We start from the raw sequence: 14,275 nt of genomic DNA on the forward strand, positions 1-14,275 counted from the left end.
TTCAAACTAGAAAAAGAACTGATCCCGTTTGACCCAGACTGAAACCAACTCTTCTTGTCATACCAAAGCTGTTTTGTGTGCATCATTGTGTGTTGGAGCTTTTAAAACTATAGTGTTGTCTCTGACCAAACAAGGTAGGTGTGAAAAGGATCATTGACCGTTCACTTGTATTAGATTATTGATATTCTATTATATCTGCTTTTATATCATAAAATTGTTGATCTTGTTTAAATCAGTTCAAATGAACACATTTGGTACAGGGCTTGTGTTAATGAAGGGGTACTGAGGTTCATCTGATGGGGCTGTTGGAGCACAGCTGAAAGGTAAAAGGTGTAGATGAGATGCTGAGGGCTTTAAGTAAGACCTAGTAGGGGTCTTGAGTTGTGAATGGTAGTTGGCATTGGCTAGCTTAAGAGTTGAAAGTGAAATTGAATCCTGGTTGGGCCCGGAATGTGAAAAGCAATGTGGAAAGTGATGTAGGTCTGTCATGCAGTGCGATTATTTTCCAGCAAGGGCTTAATTTACTTCTCGGTCCACAGAGCCACTCAGCATGTGTTCAAGAAAACGCCACCTTCCCTCCTCCTTGAAAGACTCACACACAACAAGTTCCACAAATGGCAAAATAGTTTTCTTAGTTTGTCATTTCCTCTTTCCTCCCCTCTCTTGTCCTTGCCCCACCCTTCCCACTTCCAGAGAAGGAGGGTGAAGGGGAGAGCCGACGTGTGAGCCCATAAGGAAATTTAACTGACTCTGTACCTTCCTAGTCCCCTTTCTGGCACACACTCTCAGCTTCATGAGAGACCGACCGCACCATCAGTAGATCTTTGGTCTGCGAGTTGGACAAAAGTGATATAGCCAAGACCTGGGAGGGTTTGACACTAAAAACAGAGATGGGGTATTTGTTGGAAAGCATAATGTAAACAGTCGGAGCCAAACAGACAAGAGTGATAGCGATGGAAAACAATATCCACAGTCTGAGCAGGACAGCTGAGGACGAGGAGATGTGGCACTGCATAAACTAGCTTGGATATTGTGATGGGATGCAGTTGGTGTGTGAGCAGTTTTATTGACTTTGCTGTCGTTCTATTAATATTCCTGTCAATGGGGTGGTCAACACAGTACAGCTGGTTTATAGGTTCAATTTAGCTGGCGCAAGAGGGTTTGCCTGTACATGGTCATGCTGTGGTAGAGGTTGTCACGACTCCTGGTTTTTACAGTAACTCAGGGAAAGCCAGTGAGGTGGAAAGGAATGAGGGAGTCTGACTGATGGATGGATGGCCTCAGTTTTATAAAGACTAAGGCTGACCTGCTTTCTAAACAGGACAACCGGGACTGGAAAGGAGGCTCTGCAGCTCTTCCCTTTCCTCTCCTGTCCTCGTTCCTCCTCCACCTCTTTCTCAGACTGCTGGCTACTGTGTTACTTCCTTTTTGAAACCACATTCTGCTCTCTGTGATGATGAGGCCGCTTTCTAAAACTGGCCTGTGTTCTCTTCCTTGTGTTATTTCTTTCATGGTCCCTCTTCCTCTTGGAAGTAGACTGTTGCTTTGACAGGAGACTACAAACTCTGTTTTGATTTGGAATTTTTTATACATAAGACTTTAATGGCATCTCAGTGAGGTTTCATAAATTTTAGAGATTTTGCCAAGAGTTGGTTTCCAGGTGACTGTGTGTTCTGCCTACTGCTATGTGGTCAGTTAATGACTAATCATTATTACGAATATTTAGACCAGTTAATCTCATCATAAATAGGTCTCAACAGAATACTTTGTGAATGCTTTCACAGCCAAGCAATGTTGCACAGTGACAAGGAATCAGGAATGCCTCAATCCTTATAGGATTATGGAGGACTTGGCAGGGCGTTAGCAGGAACCTGAGCCAAGCTGGGGTGGGCATGGTGCATGTTAAAGCATGTTGTTTTATCTCAAAGTCACGTCAACATCCATGTCTTACTATAACTGTCACCCTCCACATGGGAAGGCCTAGGTCTAAAATTGTCTGATGGGAGTTTTTTCTCCCTCATCTTTCCACTTTCAATATAGAACAGCGCTTGTCAAACTAGAATAGCTATTCGAGTAATTTTAGTCCTCATGCCACTCTCCAGAGAGGCAATTTGAAGTGTGTCACTGAGTGATCTGTGACACATGCAAGTCTGTGACACGGACTGACGCAGATATCAACAGACTTTACTACAATGTTCAAATTGGAGCTGAAACGCTTAGTTAATTGTCAGAAAATTAATTGGCAACTATTGTGATAATCATTAAAGTCATATTTCCAGCAAAAACACCAAATGTTCTCTGCTTCTAAAACTTTTAAATGTTTTGCAATTTTTTTTGATGATTGCCTTTATTAATCCATCTTTACAGCGATAAGTACCTCACCCATTTGACTTAATGAACAGATGGTGTGTGTATTTGTTACCAGTGTTTCAGAATCTGTTTTCATGGTGGCCAACATGTCTCCTTGCACTTTGGTGAAAATCTTAAAACATAGCAGGCTAAGGCAACATTAGAGCATTGGGCGTGTTCAAACTGTTCTATTTCACATCTTGTTTTTGCCAAACAACAAAGCTACTGGGATTACAATCAGTCATGGCTTATATTCAGCCCCGTGTGGGGCCAACTGATCTAAACATGCTGAAGTGAAGTAAGTTTTAAAGGAGTATGAGAACATACTTGGACATGTACAGAAAGGGATTGAGGGTGCTCAGGTCTGTTAAGTCTATGCAGCTATGGGTGTGCTGCCAGTGCGAGGTGATGCTGATGTCCCCTGAGTGATGAAACCCCTGAAGACAACCCGTGACTTGCCGATGTGATGGGAATAAGGTGAGCGCAAAAACAGGAAGGAAAGCCAGAGAATAGGTCTGAGAGGGATGGGAGGCATAGAGGATAGAAATTTGTGGAATGCCTTTGCTTGCTGTCTCTCCCTGATAAAGGGTGAGTATGGGAGGAATGTGACCCTGAAAAGACTGGATAAACAGAAGGGTGGGTTGGAGGAGGAGGGTGTCTAAAGGCAGACTGGGGACGGTGGAGCCAGCTGAGAAGTATAGCAGGACTAATTTGCCCCACGTTCTTTTACAGGATGGGGTCAGCACACAAGAGATGAGTTTGGAAGTTGGGTGAGCAGTGATGGACGTCAGCTGTAGCACAGCCTGACAGAGCGTTGCTAGAGGATGGAGGGAGGCAGGGGTCATGAGAAGAATGGCTCGCTCCCTCTGCTTTCTTTCTCACAGATCAGGGTTAATGTGCTGGAACACACAGAACTGACAGCCCCGTTTTACTTGCCCTTAAAGATTCTCAGGGGTCTGTTACTTATTTATTTTATTTTTTTTTTGCTATTGTTGAGATTGCTGTTATGCTGTTATTTTTTATTTTGTCAAGAGCATTTGATGGGTTTTTGCAGCATTCTTTTTTAGCAGTTATCTAAAATCGAGCCGAGCTAGCTTAGACCTATATTAGCCAATATTCACATTGTTGATAAATATAATTTAAATATGTATATTATGGCCAGTGTCTAAACTTTGTAGTAGAGAAATATGGGGCTGACCTGAATGCTTCAAAGCATCTATCATTATCATGGTAATCAACATTCAAATCAGTATTCAGGACAAACAAAGAGGCAAAAGTGAAGTCTCAAAGCCCCAAAAATGGTATTCAGGACAGCCTGACCAAAATGCCACACTGGTCACAATTCCTCAAAACGCAAATTCCTAAAATTTGGTTGGTTTAAAATAAAAGTCTATAATTAAGACGGGGAAACACAAGCTTGCACGATCATTGTTTTCTCTCAGTTGTTGAAATGTACATCTTTTTTTAAAAACTATTATTTTTGGATCCAGTGCAAGTATTTTCTGCACTGTTGTGTATGTGTTTTATAATGTTGAGCATGAGAATTTGGCACCAGAGTCTTGTCCCCCTGGACAGTATTGCAATTCTAAAAGACTCTCATGGACATGTGAAACACTTTCGCTATAATATTTCAGCCATCAAGATAAATACAAGACTGGACTGAACCCGACCTTTACTGTGATTTCTGTAGTATTTGCATATTACAAACAACATGGCATATGCAAACAAATCTCTCGGGGTCAGCTCTCAGTATTCTGTGGGAGTTGATGGCCTCATGTCATGCTCCTGCTGTTCTGGAACAATAATTAAAATGGTAGTTTGGTGTCAGTGAAAGTACACCATGTTCAGCTAAGCTCCAAGAATTGACTTAAGTTGGGCAAGATGGCTCTCTGAATACTGGTTAAACTTGTCTAGTCACTTTGTATATGGGTTAAACCGCAGCACGCCTTGTCAACTAGATGTTGTGTGTGAGCTTTCAGAAGTGTATTAAAGCAAGAACTGTTTGTGCAGGACTTGTCTTTTATATGCCTATACACGATATTGTTTACAATTGACAGTGTGGTCGTGTTTGATATAAAACTTCCACACACAAAGCATTTAATGTCAGCCATTTGTTTCAGTGAACTACAACTTTTATGAGAAGCTTAATTTAGTTTAAGTTATACTCTCACCGGAATCTACTCATCAACCTTTGCAGCACAACATGCCGAGAAAAATCATTTGTGCACTTTGAGGACTATATTAAATCAGTGCATGATATGTAAATTGTTTCAAGTGCACAGTACGTGTTGACTTTCTTAACACTTGTAGAAGCTTCTTGGAAAGTTTTCTACAAATTTCTGGTTTTGGCCTGCAAACAATGTTGATCATTGGGTGCCTTTTTCAACACACGGAATTGCAAGATACTTCATCAGTGGCCCTGTTTCCACTGCAGAAACCTTTTAGGAATTGGAAAGATTTTCCTGCACTGTGACCTTTATAGCCTAGCATCAGTTGACCCGTGGCCATGAGTCTTTGCATGTAATTAGCTTGCGTTCAAAAAAATGAGTGTTTTTCAGAATCAATACAGTATTTTATAAAGAGGAATATTTGAGGTGAAGATTGCAGTTAGGGCTGAATGATAAAACAATCTGGATACAGAATTGATAAAATTTATATCTAACACTGATAAACTTTATTTTCACTCTATAGATGGATCTGACAGCCTATCACAGTAGGGGAAACACCGCAACAGACTGCAGGTTTTGTTTTGCATGTCAGACTACATTACCATTTCCTACCGCAAGGCAGGGGAACGAAAGCGATTTGTGCTTCTGCTCTCTGTGTTGCCGCTTGCACAAGGGTAGGGCTGCTTTCAGAGTGGACATCAGTAACTTCACAGTAAAACCCACAGTGAAGAGAATGAAATAGACTGGTAAGGGACGGCGGTGCTCATTATCCATAAATCCAACAAAAGGGAGTCAGTGTGATCTATATATCAAACACCTGTTGAACAGGCAGAGCACAAAGTTGCACACAACAATGATTTTTATGAGTTTAGTATGGATATCTCCGAGTTGACAAAGCATAGATTAAAACGGTCTGCAAAATATGCAATCAGTTGGTACCAACCAAAAAGGGAAGCAAAGGTGATTGAAATGAGTCTTCACTGAGAGTATGAAAATGTGGGACAAGGCAAGCTTACTTGTGTTGCACGAAACATCACTACCCTGATGCATGAGATCAGCAGAAATTGGAGCCCTGCAGTGTGTATGAGCCATTTGCTTATTTTTTGTTTTGCTCATTTTTGAACCCGTACCTGTCCCTTTTTGGTTTGGGTGCGAGTGCCTACTCCTGTTTACCTACAGAAACAGTAAATACAGTTAAAGTAAATACAGCAAGTAAATACAGTTGTTTACTACATCAAGAAAAGTCACTGAGAAGCACTCAACACACCATCACTTCTTGAGAATACCAGAAACATTAAATTACAAAGAACACAATGATTGTGTTGCAGACAAAAAAAATGTGTTTAAACAAAGCTTGTTTTTCACTCGTTCATCTTTGATCCTTTATCTTTGTGTTTTTTTCTGCATCAGATGAACCCTAAAATGCACAGAAGGGACTTTTGTTTCCTGATTTAGTTACTGCATTCTGGTTGATAAGGACCATACGTCATGCAGAGATTTACACTATCTGTCCAAGATCACCCACAGTCAACCCCCCTCCTTCCCCCTCTGAACAGGTCTTGCCAAATATTAGGAACTGCAACAAAGACATGCTCACTCACAGGCCTTCCCACCAACAAAAAGATAGTTGTGTTTGGACCCGTCAGGCAAACTCACCTTTGTTTTGAGATAAACTTAAATCTCTGTGATCTTGGGCAAATGTTTCTTTCACCCAGATGGTCCAGCAGCTGGAAATTTGATTTAAGTATTCGCAGCAGTTGGCCAAGAAGTAACACGGAGCCTTGTTTGACATGCTTGTGTTTTATGTTGCTCTGGCCGAACTGGAGCAGTCTCTTCCTGTTGTACATCTCATCAGTAGTGACCTTTGCATTCCACAGAGATTGCATGTGAGGAAAGCATGGTAGCAAAGGTCTGGTCCTCTAAACAAAACCTTTTTGTCACCATGCCTTTTTTTCTACTGTATATTATAAAAATGTGTAGTTTTATTTATTTATTTTTTTTATAAAAATAAATGGTTTTAATGTAGTGATGAAAAAGGCATATTTAAACGATAATCAGACTTAGTCTATTTATAGTTTTTCGTGTTTGAATTCTGTCCCAGCACTAATCATAAACACTCTCTCTCATCCACAGCCACCATGTCCGCCGCAGACAAATTCCTGTACGTGGATCGCAATCTGGTCAACAATCCACTGGCACAGGCTGACTGGGCCACCAAGAAGCTGGTATGGGTACCCTCAGAGCGCCTTGGCTTCGAGGCCGGCTCGGTGAAGGAGGAACGTGGAGACGAATGTGTGGTCGAGCTGGCAGACTCCGGGAAGAAGATCAGGGTGAACAAGGATGACATCCAGAAGATGAACCCTCCCAAATTCAGCAAGGTTGAGGACATGGCCGAGCTCACCTGCCTGAACGAGGCTTCTGTGCTGCACAACCTGAAGGAGAGATATTACTCTGGTCTCATATATGTGAGTATTATGCAGTCATGGACACTGTAGCATTGTATTGCTACTATTTTTTTATGTGCTTGTCCACCAACCAGTTATCAGGATAACTTGGTCCCATTGCTGCAGTTCATAGCATTTTCCTTTTTAATTGTTATGAAATCCCCACTGGCTTATAGAAAACAATATGCCATGGCTAGTCTCCAAACCAATTTATCTCCCTGTCCAACCTCCTAATTATCTCATTAAGCCCCATTGTTCAAGACAACCTATTGTGTGCAAATTGTCACTGCAAAGAAAGCATGCAATCTATGAACATACTCCCATGTACTCATGGAATGCAGGCTATCCTCCCGTGCACTCTTTTCCCCTTTGTCTCTCCGGTCTTGCTCTTGGTCTTTGCTCTCTCCCCTCTCTCCGTGTTTGGAGTTATGTTGTAAACAGGAAGCTGCAGGGAACAATGCAGTCCAGAGTTTAGAAAGCGTTAGGGATGGGAAGGAGGGCCTCCAGCATCCAGTTTTTGCAGAGATGGACATGGAATGTAAATCATGTTTTAACTGCTATTATTGCTGCCATAATTTATGTTATTTATCCCCATGTGCTCAGCTGGGAGTGATTTGGTCTCTTTGACTCTGGGTGTGACCCGGTCACATCAACACAGTCAAAGCCCTCCCTCCAGAGATCCAAGCTACGGTTGGTTAGAGTGCCTCCAGGCTCTTTAGTTGTTAGGTTGATCATCTCTCAAGAGAGAGCTGGTGTACAACTGTGGGAGATGTGCCCAATACAGAGATGTAGGGAGGACAGTACAGGAATGCAGCCCAGAGGAAAAAAAATCAGTATGAAAGGAGGAGAAACACATCTAGATATGCAAAAGAAATGATTTAGTGGAGTTTATAGAAATGAATAGAGGAGGGTTTTAATGTTGTCCTCCAAGCAAAAAAGTTATTTCAGCAAACTAGATCTGAGATATGAGTCAGCCAGTCTGTCAAGTATCTGTAGTTCTGCAATGGTAAGGTCAATCATCAGTTTAAACCTGCATAGGGTGGGGTTGAGATTACATAATGTAAGGTGATAACAAATCAGAGTTCAAGTGAAACCTTCAGTTCAGTGTTGATGGGGGATGGGAAACCTCCATTGTATTTTTACATGTCCAATATATGGATATGATCTAAATAATTTTATCTATCCCATTTAAGACAAAATCCTTCTCTTCCTCTGGTGTCGTCAATTCTTCTACTTCTGTGTTCATGGCCAAGTTGTTTTTAAATTCCACCTCTTTCCATCCTGCAGACATACTCCGGTCTCTTCTGTGTCGTGATTAACCCCTACAAGAACCTGCCCATCTACTCAGAGGAGATTGTTGACATGTACAAGGGCAAGAAGAGGCATGAAATGCCACCTCACATCTACGCCATTACTGACACATCTTACAGAAGCATGATGCAGGGTAGGTTTGTGGCCTAAAACTGTTAGAATGAGTATTGCATGATAACATTAAAAAGAAATAATGAGTAAATAAATAATAAGTGAAATTTACAGTCTGCTGGCTTATGTGACTTTTTTTTTTTACTAAAACCTTTTGCCAGAGTTTATCGTAGTCCCTTTGAGATTGAATTGTCAAAGGAGTGCTGTAGAGACTAGGTTGTATGCATAAATTGCAAACTGGCAGTTTATTTATAGCACTACCCTCTCTATATAAATATACATTGGGTGCATGAAAGTAGCTTATATAGAGAGTTAAAGCCTTTGAAATTGAAAACCAAGTTGGGTTACTGTAACGATTTGGCTACCAAGATGCTCTGAGATTGAAGTTTTATGAGAAGCACATCCTGCTCAGAGCTCCTTTTATGTTGATAGCGCATTTCCACTTTGTGAATATTACAGACACCTAATTGGTATTTCCTGTAGAGGTATTGTGTTGTAATATTTCTTTAGTCCACTTTCTGTATGTGCTCTTAGCTTGGAAATGTTATAGGCCCAATTTCCTGAGGTGCTGAACTGTGCTGTCTGTCATGCACACCACCCAAACAACTCCCCTCTCTGCCATTGGTGCTCTCCATTTTTGGGCCGAGCACAGTGTTCAGATCACATTGTGCAAGGCGAAGGGTAATTAGCCAGTTAGTCAGCAACCCAGCAGCACCTCTCCAATCACAGGAAGCCGGATATTGATTTCCTGTCTGTGGCCACTGTACTTCCTGTATGCTTTGTCGTGATAACATATGCTCACTGAGAATATGCAGCTTTGTTGTTCTGCAGAAGTTCCATAATCACCATTTGTACATCTTTTCTGCAGATCGTGAAGACCAGTCCATCCTTTGCACGTAAGTTACAAATTCATTCACATACATTACATTGGAGTAGCAATTAATGGCATTTGTATTGTATTATCAACTCTTGGTTGTCTTTCTTTGGTTTAATACCAATCTTTTCAATGTTTGTCTCGCAGAGGAGAGTCTGGTGCTGGTAAAACAGAGAACACCAAGAAGGTGATCCAGTATCTGGCTCACGTGGCCTCCTCTCACAAGACCAAGAAAGATCAGGTCAGTCCTCTCAGTCCACAGTTCATCTTCAAACATTCCTCCCATTATGCTTTCACATCTTCCAAAACCGGCCTTTTATCTTCATCATTTCACTCCTTACTGTTAGTTCATTCACTTTCCAGTGAGACTTTATCCTTAAGTCTTCCAATGCTTTCATCTTACAAGAGTGACATTTCCCTGTTCCTTTTCACACACTTCATCAACCACTTTTCCATTGTCACTGTGATGCGCATCAGTCAGTGGGTATGTGAACTCGATAATGTTCACGATTGTTAATCCATCATCACATTGTTGTATTCAAACCGCTTATTTTCTACAATAAACCAGTTCTTCTGTAGTACAGCTGCCATTGAAGGAGAAGAGGTGGCAGTCAAGTTAACTGCCCTGCAGGCACAGAAAAACAGTAATGCTGATTTATGGGCTCCTGGTGCTGTGACATATTTATTTTAGGCCTTATTTCATCTGTGATACATTAATTTTTGCTGATTTTGCTCAATCTTCTCCTCAGAAATAAAACTCTGTCTACCATGTAGCTATCGGGGGTTACGTTAGACTGCAAAACCTGGACTGCTGTTATCTGGCCTGTCAGCTTTATGATAGATGTGACACAGTGGGATTTAATGAAAACCACATCTATCATTTTTTGAGGTTGTTGTATTTCTCTCTTCCCATCAACAGAACAGCTCGTTCCTGTCACATGTGAGTTAACTCTCTCCCTCCATTCACTCTTCCTCCCCCACCTGCTTCTGTCATCACCTTCTTATTCCACCCCCTTGTCATCCTACCTCCTTTCCCCCTCGCTGGAGCACACTGTTGTGGGAGTCACTTTGTATTAAGGGCAGAGGTGACATGTCTTGCCAACCAATAGGAAGTAGGGAGGAAGTTTGTTTGCAGATCAGTGGCAGCCGTATGTGTTCCTGTGAAAAATTCAACCAGACAATAGTAGGATAAGTGGGAGGGGTCTTTGCTGAAGAAAGACAATGTTTGGCAATGTTTCATCTGATACATGTGTGAATAGATATATTTGTCTGGCTGAATTTTTCACAATTTGTATCGCTACTCTGTATGTGCACCTGAGTCCAAAGTTTGACTGCGCTTTTTTTCTTTTCATTTAAAAATCCCTAGGTGGTGAGATTGATCATAATATACAACTGCATATAAAACTGCATATTCACTACACTCCATACACACCGAGATCTAATTTAGCATTGATGTTGTGTGATGGCCTGTTTCTGTAACACATTAGTGATTAATTACTCAGTTTTTTTTTAGTAACAGGTTTAGTGAACAAACAGTACACCAGAGTCACATTTTCTGGATAGTGAAAATGAATTTGACAGCCAGGAGCCATCAGTCGGTGTCTTGCACTGTCACTCAGAAATCATGAATCACAGACAAACATTTGTCTAGAAGAATATTATTGAATCATTATCTTTGAATTCTTCAGCCCTCTTTAATCTAAAAACAGTCCAGTGGTAGCTTTTAGGTTTTAGGTGATGTCGTTCCATGATTTTAATTTTGTAATCCATGGTGTATACTGTATAGGTGCAGAAATTTTACTGAAGGCCAGCATAGATTGAAGGGAGAAGTTTAAAGTTAAGTTGAAACTGAAATGACTGGATTTACTGGATTATTCTGCTCAGGGTAACAGGTGATGGGTTACTTGGTTCTTTGGGTGTGTGCAGATTTGGGCACTAACATGACACTATGTGTGAAGAAAATGCTTGGGTGTTATTTGTGTGTTGCTGCTGTGTGTGTATGGTATCCTTCCTTTTTTCACGTTTTGTTTAAATGTTTTGTGCACTTCATGTCTCCCTTCTCCTCAGACGTAAGTACATCTTGGGTATGTTAACTCATATGACTATATCAGCATGTTTATTTGAAAAGAAGCAAACTAATCAGTTTCTCACAGTGAAGTAAACGAATAGCAGATGATCTTGAAGTTCTCACGATCCCTCACACTGGATTACTCATTTCAGTGATTGGGGTCTCGTTAGATCTGTATCCATTGCTGACAATGACCCTGACTTCATAGTGGCATTGATGAGCAAATGGAAAAGTGTGCTTTATATTTTGCCTTGCTCTTTGTTTCCACCAGGGGGAGCTGGAGAAGCAGCTGCTGCAGGCTAACCCCATCCTAGAAGCCTTTGGAAATGCCAAGACAGTCAAAAACGACAACTCTTCACGATTTGTAAGACTGAGTCCTACATCCTGGGATCCAGACTTGTTCTTGACTGACTTTTCCAAATAAATTTCTTAAATTTTGTTTTCCTCCTCTAGGGAAAATTCATCAGAATCAACTTTGATGTCAATGGTTACATCGTTGGTGCCAATATTGAAACTTGTATCCTTGGTGCAGTCATTTTTCTCTTTTGATTTGAAGACATCTTGGTCTCATATTTAATTTTTTCTTTTTTTTTTTCTTTTTTTTTTATCTTTGTGGAATTTTGTCAGTGTTGCACTATGATAGACAAACTTATTTGAAAATGTCATGGTCATATCAGAAAAGTTGCCCTTGACACTGACTTGTAGACCTGTTGGAAAAGTCCCGTGCCATTCGGCAGGCCAAAGAGGAGAGGACCTTTCATGTCTTCTACTACTTGCTCACAGGGGCTGGAGATAAACTGCGCAGTAAGCAACACATTACTCAACTCTGTTTAAAAACAGAGTGAGGATTTCTTAAAGATTTGCAGAGTACTAATGACCCTATATATTTTAGTCTTGCAGACTTCCTGTAAAGATCAGTGTTTAACTCACTCCATCTATTCTTTCCTCTCAGATGAACTCCTCCTTGAAAATTACAACAACTATCGCTTCCTTTCCAATGGGAACGTTACAATTCCTGGTCAGCAGGACAAAGACCTGTTTACAGAGACAATGGAGGCCATGAAAATCATGGGTATCCCGGAGGATGAGCAGATAGGTAATTTAGATGGAAAATTACATTAAAAGTCCTTTCTGTCTTTTCTTCTTAAGTGTCTGTGCTATATAACCATATTTATGTTCTTTTGTTCTTTTTATCCAGGCATGTTGAAGGTGGTGGCCTCTGTGCTGCAGCTTGGCAACATGAACTTCAAAAAGGAGCGCCACACAGATCAGGCCTCCATGCCTGACAACACCGGTAAATCAGATTTTTAACATGAACATTGGCGATGTCCTGCTGCATAATAACCATTTTGCACAATAGTCAGTATTGCGGAGACCCTTCACAAGTAGCTGTTGATCCTGCAATTATATTTTAAGTCTAGCATTTTCTGTCTTATCCTCCCTTTCATTGTCAATGCCACCATTACTATACTGCTCACTTTCTTCCTCCTGTCTCCGTTGCTGCAGCGGCCCAGAAGGTGAGCCACCTTATGGGCATGAACGTTACAGACTTCACCAGGGCCATCCTGTCACCCAGGATCAAGGTGGGCAGAGACTATGTTCAGAAGGCCCAGACCCAGGAGCAAGCAGAGTTTGCTGTGGAGGCCCTGGCCAAGGCCACATATGAGAGGATGTTCCGCTGGCTCGTCATGAGGATCAATAAGGCTCTGGACAAGACCAAGAGACAGGGAGCCTCCTTCATCGGCATCCTGGATATCGCTGGCTTTGAGATCTTTGAGGTAAATGAGTGAGGCACACTGTATGTAATTTGACAATGTAGTAATATAATCGACCTGTACATGTAAGTGTGTATTGAACCCTACAAAGTCTTATCCATGTTTTTATTTGTGCTGTTGATCAGCAGTGTTAAAATTTGTCTCTTGTATCCCCTAGCTGAACTCATTTGAGCAGCTGTGTATCAACTACACCAATGAGAAACTGCAGCAGCTCTTCAACCACACCATGTTCATCCTGGAGCAGGAAGAGTACCAGAGGGAGGGCATCGAGTGGAGCTTCATCGACTTCGGCTTGGACCTGCAGCCCTGCATCGACCTCATTGAGAAACCTGTGAGTTTGAAAATCTTACTCATTTGTTAAAGTTTCATTTCCTATAGTATTTCCTATCTGTTATTGCTATTTTTGTACTTGAACATGTTATTCCACTACTTAAGGGCCTTTCAATTTCATGCCATACTCTTCCCTTCTGTGTGCAGGCCAGTCCCCCCGGTATCCTCGCTCTGCTGGATGAGGAGTGCTGGTTCCCAAAAGCCACAGACAAGAGCTTTGTGGAGAAGGTTCTCCAGGAGCAGGGCACACACCCCAAGTTCTTCAAGCCCAAAAAACTAAAGGATGAGGCAGACTTTTGTATCATCCATTATGCTGGCAAGGTAAATATGCAGAGGTCACTGTTATCCTTAGGCATTTTTAGGTGTAGTTTCTTATAAAATTGTATCTGTTTTAGAAAGGTATTTGTCTGGTTCTCAATTTTATAATAATGCCCCAAAGGTATGCTAGTCTAAGAGAGTAACTTAACAATTCCTACCTAATGTTACTCGTCAGGTGGACTACAAGGCAGATGAGTGGCTGATGAAGAACATGGACCCCTTGAATGACAACGTGGCTACACTGCTCAACCAGTCCACAGACAAGTTTGTCTCTGAGCTCTGGAAGGATGGTGAGTTGAGGCAGATATTGTTAACCCAGGAATCGCTGCTTCTCTGGTGAGATGCTTGATGTGAGAATATATTTCATGTCGACTCTCCTGTTTTGCATTTCATAGTGCTTTCTTTCTCTTTTACTGTCTGGTGTGTGGACCTTTGTTTTTACCTTCTCAAATCCCACTTGTTGTTCTCATCCATTTCTTCCTCTGTATGGCCCTATTGTTGTCTGTCATTTTCTTTTGTACTGGGTC

At 41.4% G+C, this 14,275-nt stretch overlaps 1 protein-coding gene across 2 annotated transcripts in view; it reads left to right on the forward strand.

The window, feature by feature from the left end:
* Nucleotides 1–14,275, forward strand: part of LOC124074013 (myosin-9-like) — a 31,342-nt gene that overhangs the window by 5,629 nt on the left and 11,438 nt on the right. The window contains exons 2-15 of one of the 2 annotated variants that reach the window (XM_046416629.1): nucleotides 6,651–6,982; nucleotides 8,249–8,405; nucleotides 9,252–9,279; nucleotides 9,405–9,498; nucleotides 10,177–10,197; nucleotides 11,597–11,689; nucleotides 11,779–11,842; nucleotides 12,031–12,129; nucleotides 12,278–12,421; nucleotides 12,524–12,619; nucleotides 12,832–13,103; nucleotides 13,258–13,431; nucleotides 13,578–13,751; nucleotides 13,924–14,038. In XM_046416629.1, coding sequence (XP_046272585.1) covers nucleotides 6,656–6,982; nucleotides 8,249–8,405; nucleotides 9,252–9,279; nucleotides 9,405–9,498; nucleotides 10,177–10,197; nucleotides 11,597–11,689; nucleotides 11,779–11,842; nucleotides 12,031–12,129; nucleotides 12,278–12,421; nucleotides 12,524–12,619; nucleotides 12,832–13,103; nucleotides 13,258–13,431; nucleotides 13,578–13,751; nucleotides 13,924–14,038 — 1,858 coding nt within the window. In that variant the 5' untranslated portion in view covers nucleotides 6,651–6,655. The remainder of the gene's footprint in view (nucleotides 1–6,650; nucleotides 6,983–8,248; nucleotides 8,406–9,251; nucleotides 9,280–9,404; nucleotides 9,499–10,176; nucleotides 10,198–11,596; nucleotides 11,690–11,778; nucleotides 11,843–12,030; nucleotides 12,130–12,277; nucleotides 12,422–12,523; nucleotides 12,620–12,831; nucleotides 13,104–13,257; nucleotides 13,432–13,577; nucleotides 13,752–13,923; nucleotides 14,039–14,275) is intronic. The other variant, XM_046416630.1, reaches the window with a different exon arrangement.

The sequence above is a fragment of the Scatophagus argus genome, chromosome 16, assembly GCF_020382885.2.
Source record: "Scatophagus argus isolate fScaArg1 chromosome 16, fScaArg1.pri, whole genome shotgun sequence".
Taxonomy (NCBI): Eukaryota; Metazoa; Chordata; class Actinopteri; family Scatophagidae; genus Scatophagus; species Scatophagus argus.